The sequence below is a fragment of the Durio zibethinus genome, chromosome 10, assembly GCF_047325235.1.
Source record: "Durio zibethinus cultivar Kanyao isolate XHJ-2024 chromosome 10, ASM4732523v1, whole genome shotgun sequence".
NCBI classification, from domain to species: domain Eukaryota; kingdom Viridiplantae; phylum Streptophyta; class Magnoliopsida; order Malvales; family Malvaceae; genus Durio; species Durio zibethinus.
In genome coordinates this window covers 13559963-13576321 of record NC_143171.1, presented here as the reverse complement: position 1 = coordinate 13576321, position 16359 = coordinate 13559963, and the positions used below count along the sequence as shown (strand labels likewise).

Genomic DNA, 16359 nt, shown 5'->3' with positions numbered 1-16359 from the left:
ACTATATTAAAAGATATTCTATTTTGTAATTTTTTGGTTATATTTTGCACAAATTATTTTAAATTAGATTTCTTTTAAATACTAATAGAAAGAATATAAGTCACGGAAAAAAAACAAAAATAAAAAAAACATTATAATGAAAAAGATCATATATATATATTTTAACTTCTTTCTCAAATATTTTTATTTTCCATCATTGAAAAAGTTAAATTCTTTTTTTTTTTTTTTTTAAATACCCACACTTCAAGTGATAAAAAATTTATGTTTTATATTTTTAAGCAATCATGCACTTTTGTTTCAACACCTGGTGCATTAATGATGAATGTAGGTTTCTAACTAGTTGGGTCAAAAGGACCAAACCTGGCGCACCAGCCACATAAAAGGCAGGTACGTAAAGACAATGAAAAAAAAAAAAAGTTCACCCATTTCAACTAAAATATACATTCCCCCCCCCCCCCCCCCCAAAAAAAAAAAAAAAGTTTAATTTCTAATAGCCATTCTCTACAAATGAGACCCAATACCAATTTGCAAGTGGGAACCTCGTGCAGGACAGAAGCTTTTCTAAAGAGATAAATGCCGATGGAAAAACCACCAAGCCAGGCTGCAACCAGTTGTACACCCTTGACCACTTTTGTGCAAACAGACTCAAACACTTTCCGAGAGGTTGTGCAGCGGTTAACAGGCCCATCAGAGAGTGATGCAGCAGAAGAAGGAGCAGGTACGAAGGGTCCAGGCTTAAAGAGGCCAACTTCTAAACTACATGAAAGAAGGCAATACATGAGGCCCAAACTAGAGATAGTAAAACCCCCATTGAGTTTTAAACCTGCTACATCACCATCAAGATCAGGGAGCTCTTGTCTTCTCACAAGTCCTGTGGGCACTCCATCAACAGTTTTCTCCAAGCTATCCCTACTAGAAGAGGAAAACATAGAGGAATCACCAGAAAGCGATTTGAACACAGAAGAAGAAGAAAAAGCTATCAAAGAGAGACGCTTTTATCTGCATCCATCGCCACGGTCAAGAACAGGAAAAATGGAACCAGAATTACTTTCTTTGTTTCCTTTAACATCTCCAAGAACAAATGATAAAGCATGATTTAATCCTTTTTTTTTTTCCCCTGAGGAACTAATTGTACCTTTACTGATTATAATGAAGCGTGTAAATTTATTTGCCTCATCAATGGTCTTGATGTCATGAATGAATTTCTGATGATGAATGCATGCAAGGGTCATAAAACCGACATGTTCTTCAAAATAACAATAGAACTAGAGGGTTGAATGCCAACTTGCAGCATTTACTGGAAAGGATCATAAAAGCTATACTCTCTTCAACATAGCAGTGTAATTTGTTGTCGATCATACCATGTTTCCCTTCTTCCTGCCATTAGAAATAGGGAGTCAATATGTTTGTATTTTATTTGCACGATAAACTTTTAAATTACTTTTTTTTTTTTTTTTTTCTAGAAAAACACTTTTTCTTTCTCTAAACTCCTGCATCATGTTCGGTGCACATAAAAAAATCGAATATATTACATAAGCATAATCAAATTTATTACAACTGATTCATCAAACATAACTACATACAACTTGTCAATTAATGTGATAAATACAATAGAGCATTATTAAATTTTACATAAAGAATTACATTACACCTAAGAATTATCAAAAGAAACATAACAACCATCACCTAACATTACCCATATGCAGAATCAAATAATATCCCCAAACTACCAAAATTTCTCAAGCTTAAAATCCATAATAAACAATCAACCAAGCATTCATAATCAACAAAACACAAAAAGATACACAAAATGCACTAGTAAATCAACAAGGTGGGAAAGAAAAGCCACAATATGGAGGGCAGCTGCAAGTATGCAGGAGTTGAAGTGTTAAAAGAGCGTATCATTTATGCTACAAAGCTGATATGAGAATAACGATGACAAGAGGAATTTTAAGGTGGTCTCGTGTTTCTAGAATCTCTAAAGAACGTTAAGGCATAACTATAATGGGGACTCCCCATAAACGCAAGGTCACCAATTCGTGAGAAGATGAAAAAGAGCAAAGCAACTGCCATCTCTTCAGCATCTAACACTGAGATCTAGCAACAACTCAAAAATGATTAGGAATTTTTAAACTTAATATTAAAAACATTATGAAGAATGTTATTAAAATGGATATTTAAGATGTAAAAATTAGAAACTTCATTGTGGATATAGTATATGGTTTCCATTGCGTAAATACTGTTAGATGCTATCAAACACGCATGCATAGAATAAATAACTGCTACCATGTCATAAGGACTATTTGATCCCATCAGACTGGCAAGACACGTTTAGAGTCCACAATATGCAACAAGATTGAATAGAATATCAACTTAGAATTGTTAAAGAGCCACCAAAAGATGTCCATCTTACTTAGATATTGTAGGAATCCAGAAATGAACAAAGCAAAGAATGATGCCGCATAAGTAATTAATTTCATACATGCAAAGAGAATTGTATCTATTATGAATACATGGAATGGAAGCTTCAGAAAAGAAGAGAGATACCACCATAAATGTCCAAAACTGAATAAAATGCTTTAATTATGCAGACAAGCAAATTTCAAATATGAAAGATCTGCATCATTAACAGGCATTCCTGTAAAATCACACCATAAATTATAGAAATAACTCAAACCAGAAAGTCCATCTATTGATTAGCAGAAATTAGTACAATATGAAGACAGACGATTAGAGAAGCCACTAGAAAAGAACTAAGACCAGACTCTCGAGAACGGCAATCTAGCTATCTCATAGTCATAGCCAATCCAATAAATTGTTTAAAAATTGATTGACTATTCTGTAAAAACGAAATACCAATATTTCCTCAGAGAACTTAAAGCAATTCTTGTCCTTTATACTTCGTCATCTGCATACAAAAATGCAGTCATCATGGCAAAGGTGCAGGAAAAGCCAAGCAGAAATGGCCCATTAAGTGCAATTCTAAATATGTTGAAAATCCAAGAAATGGTCCTCCAAGGTTGCTAGAGCATTTTTAAATAATTCAATTGTAGTGGATTTTTTTTTTTTAACCAGGCAACACTTAGATCGAATTACAGATGAAATTCTAGAATTTCCCAGTTCAACACATCTAAATAAGAACTAAAACTCAACCAAAACTAATAGATTCATAGAGCTAAGTATATAGATCAATAATGCGTTATGACATTGAAAATTTCAAACCGCTAGAACTTTTAAAAATTATTGAAAGTTTGTATATATAGTTTAAAACACGGCAGATTTGGCCATATTGATGCCAGATCAAACCTCTGCTGACCAGATCCAAGAGGATAATAGTCACAATCAGCTAGTAGATGCAAAAAGAGAAAATGAAGGAGAGGAGAGAGAAGGGAAAGAAAGAAAAAAGATTTTATCTTACTTTTTGTCTTTTTTTTTTTTTTTTTTTTTTTTTCAAAAATAAAAAATTATTTAAAGCTCGACTAAAACACGACAGATTTGACCAAATTGGTGCCGAATCAAGCCTCAGCGGGCCAGTTCCAATAGGATATTGGTCACATTCAACTAGTAAATGCAAAGAGAGCAGAAGAAGGGGATAGAGAAGAAAAAAAGGAAAAGAATTTTCTTTTTTTTTTTTTTTTCAAAAATAAAAAATTTATAATATTTTAACAAATGAGGTTAGGCCACATTTCTGATATGTCATCTCAATGTGTCCATTGCGCACTTACACCCAGGGAGTGACGTAGCATTTTTTTTTTAGCTAAATGGCACATTTTGATTGGATGGATGCCACTCCACAATATTTTTACTTTGGTATATGACATGAAAGTTTGAAAACATATTGAACATATTTTTAGTGCTAAGCATTATATTAGACATTTTGTTAAATGCTAGAGGAGGTGAAATGGATAATTAAAGCTTTTGTAAACCATCTGTTTTGGTATTCAATTTTAGTTTTTCTTTTAATAATTTTAATAAAAGATTTTGTGAACTCATTCTTTATATACATATATCTGCTGCCCTCTTCATAAACTCATTCCAAACAATCCATGACCCCCCTCCCCCCCCAATCTTGTGGCAACCGGAGTACATAAATCTCGTTTAGTAAAGAAACACCATATCACCGCAGCTTAAGTTTGCAATGTCTATTTTGAATCGTTAGTAGAACAAAGATTATCTCCTATTGTACTTATAACAGTAAGCGTGCCATAAATTATTTTACAAACTGAGCTAAATTTTGATAAACATAAAAAAATACAACTACACTACCAAAAATAAAGCATCTCCTCAACATTTAAGAGCCAAACCTTAGTTTAAGAGAGAGAATATATATATATATATATATTTATCTATGGACCAAAAAAAGAAAAAAAAAACACTTAATCACAACCCAAGCACCCAAAAAAAAAAAAAAAAAATCATAAAAGAGAAGCATAAAAATGAACAATAAAAATAGAAGCCATATTACTCCCACTTTTTATTTAGGCACCTCTCCAATTTGCCAATAATTCAACAGTAGCCCATAGTATATAAGACTTTTAAGCAAGAGCGAGAATTACTATCATTTAAAAAAATTTTGATTAAAAATTGAATAAACAATTGAAATAGTTCACCAGAGACCTAAAAGGAAAAAGGGAAATGATACAAATAACCAAAACAGAAAAAAAGAAAAGGGAATAAAAAAGTAAACTTGGAACCTAAATATAACCTTGAGTGATATTATCGTAATGGCAAAATGCAAATAATTGACTTACCTGAACCAGCTAGCACAGGTCGACTGCACTGTGTCAAGAACACTATTATTGTTGTTTTAAGTCATTGAGGGGTACCATGATATAACAACATCAAATTAGGTGCCACACCGGAATGGCAGCCACACTACCATGAACCTTCATCATTCAAGATTAGGTGGAATGGCTTAAACTGTCCGATGACAAAATCGCATTCAACCTTAGGAGTAGAAGAAGGTAAGATGTGTATCAATTTATGGCAAGACGAATAAAAGAAATATAATTCAACAGAATGTGATTCTACGCATGTAATTGTTGCAATTAAATTATTGGATACGTAACATTGATTTGTTTGGTATGTTTGCAAAGATCAATATATATTTGTAGCCAATGTTACTAGAAATCTAACTAATCCAAAATGCTCTTAACAATGTAAAAGCATTTCAAACCCAACTAAAATATTTCACCTATATTTTTTGCTAATGAGAAGTTATCGAGTCATATGAACATTCAAAAGCCTTTTAGTTGGCTATGATTTATATAAATTCTAAAGTACAAAATGTAAAGCTACAATAAATCTCCTTTAAACTAATAATACTAAAGTAAATGCATCTTAGAATCACTATAAAACAAACCCAAAAATTACCAGTTATACTGAACAAATTTATCTTGAAGTCAAAAACCCAAAGAGCATTAAACAATTTAGATCACCAAAAAAATGAATACAAGAACATTTATCACATTCCAAAATAGTTATAGTCATTTGAATTGTTGGCCTTAAAAGTAGCTATGATCCTCTAGAATGCCAATCACACACAAATAAGCAAACATTCAACATTAAAACCAAAGGTAATTTTAAACTTACTATCAAACTAAAAACTGCTTCAACATATACATAGCTAGTAAATTTAAAATATGGTATTACTTAAACCTAGTCCGTAGATATCCTTCAAATTTATTAAACAACATAATTAGAATTAAAGCTCTTTTCCTGTTGACCATTGCAAATTCAAGTATCTCAACTCCATAATTTAATTAAATAACCACTTGATCATCCAATCCAGCCACTCTATCATTCTCAACTGCAATATCGTTGTTTGCATTTTCCCACTGTCGTTAGTGGAATTATTAAAAGATAGAATCAACCTTTGCACAGCGGGAGAAATGTTTAGACCTCCTAAACCATACCCAAGATTGTCCTTATTGATATAAAGCAGTATTGGTTATCAATTTAGTTAAATTAAAACAGCCAAAATGATACCAATAATAAATAAAAAATATGCACCTATAATTAATCAACCCAAAAAAATTTCACTTGCCACCAACTAATGAGTATTGTCATCCCAAGCAAAGGCAGGATACCCCAATGGTCCATGAGGTGGTAGCCTCGCTTCAGTACTTTGACCTTTGACACAATATGACAACCAGGTACCTAATTAGCACTAGGAGAAGCAAAGAATATGTTCAACATTGCATCAAAACACCTTTAAGAATTAGAAAATCTTAAGTCTGCAAGACTAGGGAAAAAACAAACCCACAATATATGAAAAAAATCAGCTCATGGGAGAAAGTAATTTGTTTACAATCAACAGTCCATTGTGTTTCTAACTGTAAACAACTATCCTTTGCTAATAAGATTGTTTCACAAAGACATGAAAGCATTTGCAAACAATTCCCAATCTCCAACTGTTGCAAATAAGACTTGGCAAAGAGGTCATTCTTTTTGTGACCCCAACGGCATTTACAATTCACAATTTCAAATAATACTAGAAAGAAGGAAATTAACTAACCCTAGCTACCCCAATTGAACTAACTATTTAACTCAATAAAATTTAATGGAAGGGAAAAATAAAAATAAAAGGACACAATGCAATATAGTTATCAAAATAGTTCAAGCATCCATTTAGCGATTAACACAATAAAGTAAGCAACCAAAGAAATTTAAAGCAAATGAAGCTTATCAGCTAATAATGTAGTAGAAAAAGAAATAAATCATTTTGAATTAGCCTAGAATGCTTTCAAAACTTAACTCTAATTAAGCAACCAATGAAAGAAAACCGGAAAGCACATGATGCTTATTAGTGAATCAAGTAATGGGAACAACAAATAAAATGGCAAAAACTTAAGCAAAAAACAAAATGAATTCATAAAAAACCAGTGACATTAGTGACATAAATTACACATAAATATTTGGGTATGTTAGTGCAACAACAATGAAATGAAATTCAGACCAAACATATGGCTAGATGCATATGAGAAACAATGAAGAGAGAGAGAGAGAGAGAGAGAGTTTACCATAGAATCTTCAATTTTCAAGCGAAATAGGAAGGTGTTTGATGACTTACAACCTGGTCTCTCGGAATGTCATTTTTGGCGTATTCACTGGTAGCTTGATCTACAACAGTAAGAGAAACAGGGAGAGAATACAAGAGCTAGAATTCTTTCTTTTGTTAATGAAAAAGGGTCAATTTTTAGGATAAGTGATGGAATGCCTGAGGGGTTATTTTGTCACTTCGTTTTGGTTTACTTTACCAGAGCTTGTGAAAATAACTTTACTACCCCCATGGTAAAGCATTTCATAATTCCCATGAACTGTGGGAACGATCAACCTATGGTAAAGTCACATAGAAAAAATATCTATAGATTTATTCTACAAAATCAACTAATGATTCTAAGCTCAATGACTGAATAACTAATGCTTGCTGACAGGAATGATAGTAACTTCTACACAAAACTTTAATGGCTCACAGCTCAGATGCTCATACAATTTCAGGAACCATGAGTAAATAAAAAAATGGTTGAAACTGATCTCTACTTGATCTTTGAGAGTTGAAAGCAAAACTTACATCTACAAGAGAAAATAAATACAGGAGTCAACAAAAACCTACCATATCAGGAAATTTACAATTGTTTGCTTTGATTTTAAACAAAATTCCTTAAGCAGCAAACCATTGCAAACACACAACAACAATAACACACTAAGCCTTATATCCCATACTCTGGGGTTGATTGTAAGAAAAACCAAATAAGAAAATCAAGATAGGTTGTAGTTTGAATCTTCTTGCGCCACTCATTTCTATCGACTCTTAAGAGGCAGTTACGTGCTCACTACTTGAGTTTGGAAAGAAGGTAGATATTTAACAAAAGAAGCAAACAGAACTGAATGCTAAGGGGTAACAAATGGAAAACAGTACATCAAATAACACAAACTTGATATCGAATCCATTAAAAGACTTGAATTTTAACTCATGCATAAAACATCCTGTAGCAATTAGGAAAGTTTTACAAATAAACCCCTTCCATCATCTATTGTGGCATTATTTCAATGTTTAAGAGCCAGTCCCAGTTCTTATAGGAGTCCAATCAGAGATTGTAGAAGAAAATGAAATGATGAATATGTAGAGGGAAACACCTTTTAATAATCATAAATCATTAGAGAACAAATGAAATGCAAACTAAATAAGTTATAAGCATACATGAGAAGAGGAAATGAAGGGGAGAAAAAGAAACAGCCAAACTTAAAGAAGCATAAAAAAGAACACTCAAACCCTTGAACTTCTAGCATTTAACGCATTGACTAGACACATGACCCTTGAGTTCAAAAATTATCATGTGTTACGAACAGCAAGGTTTACAATAAATTTAAGAAAAACTGTTTGTATGATTAACAAGAACTAGTGATTAGAGCTTAACTGGATGAGAAATGTAATAAGCTTTTTTAGTTGATTTATGATGGAAAAAATTGAATATTGATAGTGTGGAACAAGATCATGCTTTTTGCATAATTAATTACTAGTCCTATGCACACCTGCTATGTGGGCGAAATAAATAAATAACTAAATATTATAAAATTATCAAAATGAATAAAAATTAGTCATTTTAAGTATAGAAAAGAGAAGAAAGTCAAATAACTGCACATACATTTTTTAGAATGGAGAAAAAGTTGGGAGAAGTGGGTTAAACAAATGACTATAACTCCTGTTTGAAAAAAAAAAAAGAAGCTAAATTACTATTATGGTCTTATTAATATATGTTGTTTATTTTATAATTTGGTTTTTATGTATTATCCGAGTTTGTGTCACTTGACTTGTTGAATTACTTTCACATTTTTATGCATTCAATTGTCATTTTTGAGGGGTTCATACAAACTACAGTTCTTTCTTCCTACAAGTATACAATTATTCAATCCCATGTCCCAACCATGAATTTTGTGGGTCTACCTAAATTTTATATGGAGGCCAAACCCGTGAATGGTTGAGATTTCATATTTGTGTACAATTAATTGACCAAAAAAAAATGACATTACCATTTAAAATATGAAAAAAGGTATTTTTTGTACTGGTCCAAACAGGAGTTTTCAACTTCAATGTCCCGGTACAACTGCTACAGGGTAGCATAGCCCAATATTTCAACTGCAATGGAATTTGGAGATTTATGCACCAGTTTCAGGGAAAATTGGAATTTGCCAGCCGATAACAATGGTTCTAGTACAGTACCAATAACATTGATGTGAAACAGTTTTATAAACAGTAAATTAGGCTTAGGGTTGAAGTTTAATGGCTACATGAGATTGGACAGAGTTTGGAGAATAACTATTTAGCGTTTATAGCCAATTATTTAAAGCTGGTTCTTAATCTGACAGAAGTAGAGTTAAAGAAGATATTGGTGAAGCAGAGATATGGGCTTCACACCTAAGGTTTAGGCTTAAGTTATGTTTGGATTAAATTTAGTAAAAGAAAAGAAAAGAAAGGAAAGGAAGGGTTTCTAAATGACAAAAAATTTCAGACCCAAGCACAAATTAAAGAAAAAAAAAAAAAAAAAAATGATGAATGAGCTAAAGAGGGAAAGGATTATAATGATCTTTGAAAATTGAAAAAAAAAGGTATAAAAGTCATTTCATAATTAAAAAATTTTAGTCCTTTCGTTTCTCCTCCATTTCCCCCAATTTGGGGTAATTGAAAAATGGGGTGCTTAACCCTCCCCCTTTATTTATTTTAAATGTTACACAAAAAAGGAAAAGGTTTCCACGTTTCACATCCTTTCCTTTTCTTTCACTCCCCTCACCCTAATACATAGTGTTAGAGTAGCTTCAAGCAATCCCAAAGAAAGCATAGCAAAGAATAAAAAGCAACTAAAGTTGTCATAACAGATAACTTATTAGATGAAAGAAGTTGCATAATTATTTATAGACTTATAGTAAGCTTATTCTGACAACCACTAAAGATCCATCTCGCAAAACTATCAATCAAATCAACTTAAAACTATTCCCTAACTAAAACTAAAAGCAAAAGTGAGTCCATTAGATTCAACGTTGAAACTCCTAGCAAATCTGGAATTACCAGAACAACCGGGTCATTTTGACCTCAAGAGATAAATTAAAAATATAATAGTGCAAAAATCTTCTTACCTTGAAGAACATAAAATAGGACTTGCTAGTATCTATACTACCTTAATAAAGTTAACATTTAAACTTAAAGAAAATAAAAAATAAATAATGCAACAGATTCCTATCTTTAAGAAACATAAAATAGGATTTGATGGCAACTATACTAGCATGATAGCTTACTAACAGCTCAGCATCAGATGAAGACCGTAATTCTGATTTTCTTAGAATTTAATCTTGACTTTATATAAAATTCTTGCTAACTCAACTCATTTTAAATATTTTCATCAAGTTAAACTTGAATTCCGCTTGACTGGAGTTCAAAGCTATGCTCCCCTTACCAAACTGAGCAGAAACCATAACATTATTCTTGTTTTCTTGGGCCAGGTCATTTGCAGCTTTAGTATCAATGAAAGCCTAAAAGAACACTCAGTTAACACTAACCGAATTTCATACTACTTCACCTACAGGATGCATAATATGCTTGTTTATCTAGGGGAGAAAACCAAAAAAAATAGAAAATTCTAAGGTCATGCAGGTCGTATTGCAGGCAAAAAAATACTTCACATATGTAGGTGAAATGAGGAGAAGAAAATAGAAAGTGTATGATGAACCTGATATTTCTGAAGTTGCAAACAAGTGAGCAAAACCACTTTAGCATGCTGCACGTTGCTAGAAATTTTAACTTTTATATGTATCAAACTTATGTAGAAAGGATACACAGAATTCTCAGCTATTGAACATCAAAACAATATCTAAACTTGAAGCACTCAACTTACTACTCTGCAGAACCAACAAAGATGACCCTATCTCCTTTAGAAGATCCTGCGAACAGCTTATGGGCTCATTCAACTCCAAAAGGCAAAAATAAATAAGTAGTCTAAATATTCTTTGGTCTTTGTCATTGGAGAATTACCTTAAAAGTGAAAAACAGGAATAGTTCAACAGTTGTATATAGAAATTCCAATGATTTGTTTCAAGTTCACTAAATCACTGCAGAAGCAGAAAATAAATTCAGACACTTACCGAAATCTTGTCTACTTCTATCCAGTATATCTGTTAAAGTTGAGGAACATCAACTCCAATCAAAAAGCCTAGATTCACTTGAGGTTCCAGTGGATTTGATCCCACTTAAGTAGAATGCCTTGCCGCCAAAAAACAGGAAAAGAATTCAGCCAGTCAAGATTATGATCAACAAAACAAAGGTTATTGGCATTTTAGTGGCATTTTCCTTCTTTTATAAAGCTACTAAATGCTGTAAGTGGCCATATTGATCTTATCAAACAGAAATGGCTCTTTGATATGTTGATCCAAGGTACTTAATGTGCTATAAATAATTTTCCTCTTAGGATGAAAACAGTCTCCAGCTATGAAGACGCTATTTTTCTTCTCTACCTCAATCCAGCTGCATCCCGCAGGTTTTTTCAAATCTCTTGCTTTCATCAGTTTTCTCACCTCCATAACACTATCCCATCTGGCATCCGCCGCATATAGGTTTGACATTACCACATAGTTCCCAATATTATTAGCTTCAACTTGAAAGAGGTGGTCTGCCACAACACGACCCAATTCCACCTCGTGGTGAGTTCTACAGGCACCCAGCAATGTACCCCACACATTAGCATTAGCTTCAATAGACATACCAGCAACCAAAGAATATGCATCACTGATTCGACCTCCTCGAGCAAGGAGATCCACAAGGCAAGCATATTGTTCAATGGTTGGTATCATCCCATGAGCGGTCCCTAGTGAATAAAATATTTCCAACCCTTCATCTACCAGGCCAGCATGACTGCAAGCAGATAAAATGGCAGTAATGATAACATGATCAGGCTTCAGCCCCAACTCAAGCATATAAGAGAAAAGACAGAGTGCTTCCTCACCCATACCATGCATGGCATACCCACCTATCATTGAGGTGAACATAACCAGATCCTTAACAGGAGTTAACTGGAAAAGCTTATGAGCACTCCATATGCTGCCACATTTTGCATATAAATCTAAAAGAGCTCCATTCAAACGAACATCTTGCAAACAAGCTCTTATCGCATAACCATGGCACTGTTTCAAGAAGTAAACAGAGGCCATTTGAGCACATACTGGAAGGATGCTCATAATAGTTACTGCATCAGGCTTCATCCCTTGAGCTTGTAATTCATGGAAAAGGTTGAAAGCCTGACCAGGACAATCATTTTCAGCACATGCTTGAACCATCAAATTCCAAGAGGTGAGATCTCTCACAGACATCCCATTAAATATCATAAATGCTTCATCATATGATCCAGAATTCACATAACCTGAGATCATTGAATTGAAAGTAACCAAATTCTTCCTCACTGATAAACTCTGAAAAATCCTGGTAGCATATTCCATTTTACCACATTTGGCATAGGCATCAATTATCGCATTTATAACAGCAGGTTCACTATCATCTAGTAACATACCAGCCTTGAGGCAATAGCTATGAGTTTCTTTAACCTTTACTAGACTTGAAAAACAGACACAAAACCGTATTATGGCTAAGACAGTGATGAAATCAGGCCTAAATCCTTCCCCAAACATGCAGCTTAAATGTTCCTGAAACTGAGCATCATATTGACACTCTGCCAAGGCATCAAGAATTGAATTCCATGATACCAAGTCTCTCCAAGGAATCATAAAAAATGTCTGATACGCAGCTGCGGGGTCATTGCACTTTACATAGAAACTAACAAGGGCATTTGCCACCGATGTATCTGCATATAAGCAAGAATTCCGAAGAATATACCCATGGATCGCTTTGCCAACCTGGAAGTCTTTTAAGTGTGCACAAGCAGAAAGAATGCTAACAATAGTAACAGAATTTGGCCCAAACATTTTTGCAGAGACCAATTCTTGAAACAAATCCAAAGCTCTCAACCAATAACCATTTGCCACATATCCGGCAATAATAGCATTCCAGGAAACCAAATCTCTTGATTCCATCTTTTTGAAAACTAATTCAGCTTTATCCATACGCCCAGCTCTCAAATAGAAGCTCACCAAGGCATTGCAGACAGAAACATCTGCTCCCATCTCAGTCCTTCTCAACAGAAAACAATGAATTTCCTTTCCCAAGTAGCAGGCAGCATTCTTAGTGAAAGATGCACAAACAGGCAAGATATTCACAATGGTTGAATCATTTGGTGCTATTGATCCTTTCAGCATCTCCCTGAACAATCTAAATGCATCATCCATGAAATTATTCTCAGAAAAACCAGCAATGATTGCATTCCACGAGACAACGTCTTTGTAAGCAATGCTACAAAAAGCAGCATGTGCATCTTGTTTTACTAGTCCACATTTTGCATACATTGATATTAGTGCATTCCCAACAAGAGTATGTGCCTCCAATCCAGACTTAATCACGTAGGAGTGCACAATCTTCCCTCCATCTATATCTCCTAACCGAGCATACACAGGAAGAGCAATAGCAACTGTGACAGAATTAGGCTTTGCTTCATTGGAAACACGCATCGAATTAAAATAACCAAGAACTCGATCATTATAGTCCCCATAACCAGACAACCCAGATAAGACAATGTTCCAAACAACAGGATCAGAAGTGCTCATTTGTCCGAATAGTTTCTGACAATCACCGACAGCTCCAGATTTAGAATACATGTTGAGCAGTGCTTTAGACACGAAGTGGCAAGAGAAATGACCCAGTTTCACTGCACAACTGTGAAGAGCCCTTCCCAAAGCGGTGGTCCGAAGGGCAGCGCAGGATTTGAGAATGGCTGCAAGAACTTGGTGATCAAGTCCAAAACTTGATGAACACCGTACCTTCTGAATGAAAAGGGACAAGGCTTCATAATGCCTACCATGTCTGGTGCAGTCATTGAGCATACTAATCCAAGGTTTGGATTCTATTTCTGGCTGAAGCATTCCCTCAAGCAGCTCTTCCGCATGGAAAGAAAACAACAGTTACTTACTTGGTTAAAGAAAAGCAATAGTTAGTCGGTCGAAAACTGGAAATTGTTAGGTCCATTCAATACAGACGGCCAGACTAGTAGTTTTATTCCTAGACCAGATTTTGGCAAATTTTTAATTGGGGGAATTAGAAAAAGGGGTATAATATAAAATTATCCATTTCTTTGAAAAAAATAATTACTTTAAAAGATAAATAAAATTTAAAATTAATATAAAGAAATTAAAATTACAATATTACCCATATTAAACAAAGAGAAAAGGTTTTTTTTTCCCTTTATGTGGCGCATTACTCCTTTTCTTTCCTCCAATTCCTCCTCTCTCAATTCCATGCTATCATTAATTTTCTGTGTCACATATTTCCATCTTTATTTCACCTTCCTTCTTCTCGACCAAAATCGGGCATTCAAAGCCCTTTCTATAAAAATCTCCATTTTTTTTTTAGCAACCACCCTTTGTGTATACAACCTTGACTCATTAACCTTAAGTCACTAAGTGGAAATCCCCTCCTTCCCCACCCCAATAATGATCGTTTTCTACCAAATTGATTAAATAAGCTCATTAAGTTAAGTATCTCTTGCTTGACCTTTTTTGTTTTCTTTTATCACTTCAATTTCATTTTCATATTTTTTTTCTTTTTCACTTTAATTGGTTGCTATTTAGAGTTCATTGGCTTATATTACTTTATTGAAATTTGGAAACTGGTATTGAATAAATTTTGAATTAAGCTTAGCAGTTAAGTTTTGTGATTGGTGCATATTGTGATTGGTACATACAAGGCCATCACGATTTAATGTTGAGTTTTGATTCATGAGGTATTGAGTGCATTTTCATCACCTTAAGAAATTAGAAAGGGAAAAAAAAGATATCATGTAGACATGTAGGACAACTTTCTCATAGATAGCATGAGTGCTTTTACAGCTTGTGGATATATTAGATATTTGGGTTTGCTTTGCTTTATATCAAATTTGGATTTACTTTGCTTTTTGTTTTGATGTCTTAATTGAAACAATTTTATTAACTTAGGTTGTGACATTTGCATTTTCTACTTGATTCTTTGATTTTGAGGTTGTTCTTAACAAATTTGATGAATAAAATTTTATGTAGAAAAAGCTAGGTATTGATACTTATAAGGTGTATGAACTAATTTGTAATATATATATTGTGCTTATAGGATGTGTACATATTACTTATAAGATATGTACATAGTGCTTTTTGGATATGTATATTATAATTATAAGAGGATATATAAATCTAGATATAAGTATATGTACCCGTAGATACCTAATTTTGTCTACTGTTTTAATTATATTATTGGATCCCAAATTTCATTTTGATATTAAACTTTAAAAGCTATTTTTTAAACCCAAATTTAAAGATCCAAAAGTATTTTTATTTTTATTTATGTTTTGTTATTTGGTAAAAAATATATATTTTTTGATTTTTTTAAAAATTGTGATTTTAATTAGATTTAAAACTTAAAATTTGAATTTGATTTTGGCAATTTTTGGAAATCAAGTTTCTACAAGAAGGAAAAGAAATTTTGGTAGGATCTTAATAGATTTAGTTGACACTAAAATTTTTCAAATTGAAAAGGGATTCAATCCCTATATAAAGAATCCAATTTTCAATTAAAAATCACTAACAATCAAAGAATCAAGAGGCAATTGAGACAATTATAATCATCAAGCAACATAAAAGTATTGAGTTTCGAGGGAGAAGTTTTTGGGCTAAAGAGAAAAAGGAAAAGGAAATTATGAAGGCTTTGATTTTTTTATTTTTTTGTATTACTTAAATATTGGGAGCAAACAATGTTATTTGGATGAGGCTCAACCCACGTCTAAACCTGTTTGACATACTTCTTGACCCAAACCTGTTACAAGTTTTTCTTTTTCTTTTTGTTTTCTAATTTTATTTTTTATTTCTTATTTTTTACTTTTTTAATTTCTTTTTGATTTTTTTTCTACTTTAGTTTTTTTAATTAATTGTGATTGAGTTAAAATGAGGACGAAAAGAAAAAAGGAAAAAAAACTTTGGTAAGATTTTTATAGTTTTGTTTGCATGTTTTTCATGATTTTTATGATATTTTATTTGCATGATATTTATATAATATTTTTTTCATGAATAATTATAATATATATTTGCATGATATTTTGCATGGATTTTATTTTCATTATTTATTACTATATTTTTGCATGATACTATATATGGATTTTATTTGTATGAATTATTTATTTTTGCATGATTAATGGTATTATTGCATGATATTATTATTATTATTATTTTGCATGATTTTATTTT

The 16359-nt window shown here is 32.8% G+C and overlaps 2 protein-coding genes across 4 annotated transcripts; one reads left to right on the top strand and one right to left on the bottom strand.

Moving 5' to 3' along the window:
• The first annotated feature begins 288 nt into the window (after positions 1-288).
• LOC111291943 (VQ motif-containing protein) lies at positions 289-1489 on the top strand. The gene has a single exon (XM_022884081.2). It carries the CDS (start codon positions 574-576, stop codon positions 1093-1095), a length of 522 nt encoding a protein of 173 aa, XP_022739816.1. The 5' UTR covers positions 289-573; the 3' UTR covers positions 1096-1489.
• A 1169-nt stretch (positions 1490-2658) lies between these two features.
• On the bottom strand, positions 2659-14222 carry SLG1 (Tetratricopeptide repeat (TPR)-like superfamily protein). 3 transcript variants are annotated; one of them, XR_016345781.1, is made up of 2 exons: positions 11137-14222; positions 2659-4947 (listed from the first exon to the last, which is right to left on the bottom strand). XR_016345781.1 is itself a non-coding variant. In XM_089766825.1 (1 exon), the coding sequence occupies exon 1, from the start codon at positions 14014-14016 to the stop codon at positions 11359-11361; it is 2658 nt and encodes an 885-aa protein (XP_089622951.1). In that variant the 5' UTR covers positions 14017-14222; the 3' UTR covers positions 10780-11358. The 3 variants fall into 3 exon arrangements, 1 of the variants encoding a protein (XP_089622951.1); XR_016345780.1 differs by lacking the exon at positions 2659-4947 and adding an exon at positions 10780-11026; XM_089766825.1 differs by lacking the exon at positions 2659-4947 and having other exon boundaries at positions 10780-14222.
• Positions 14223-16359: the final 2137 nt, after the last annotated feature.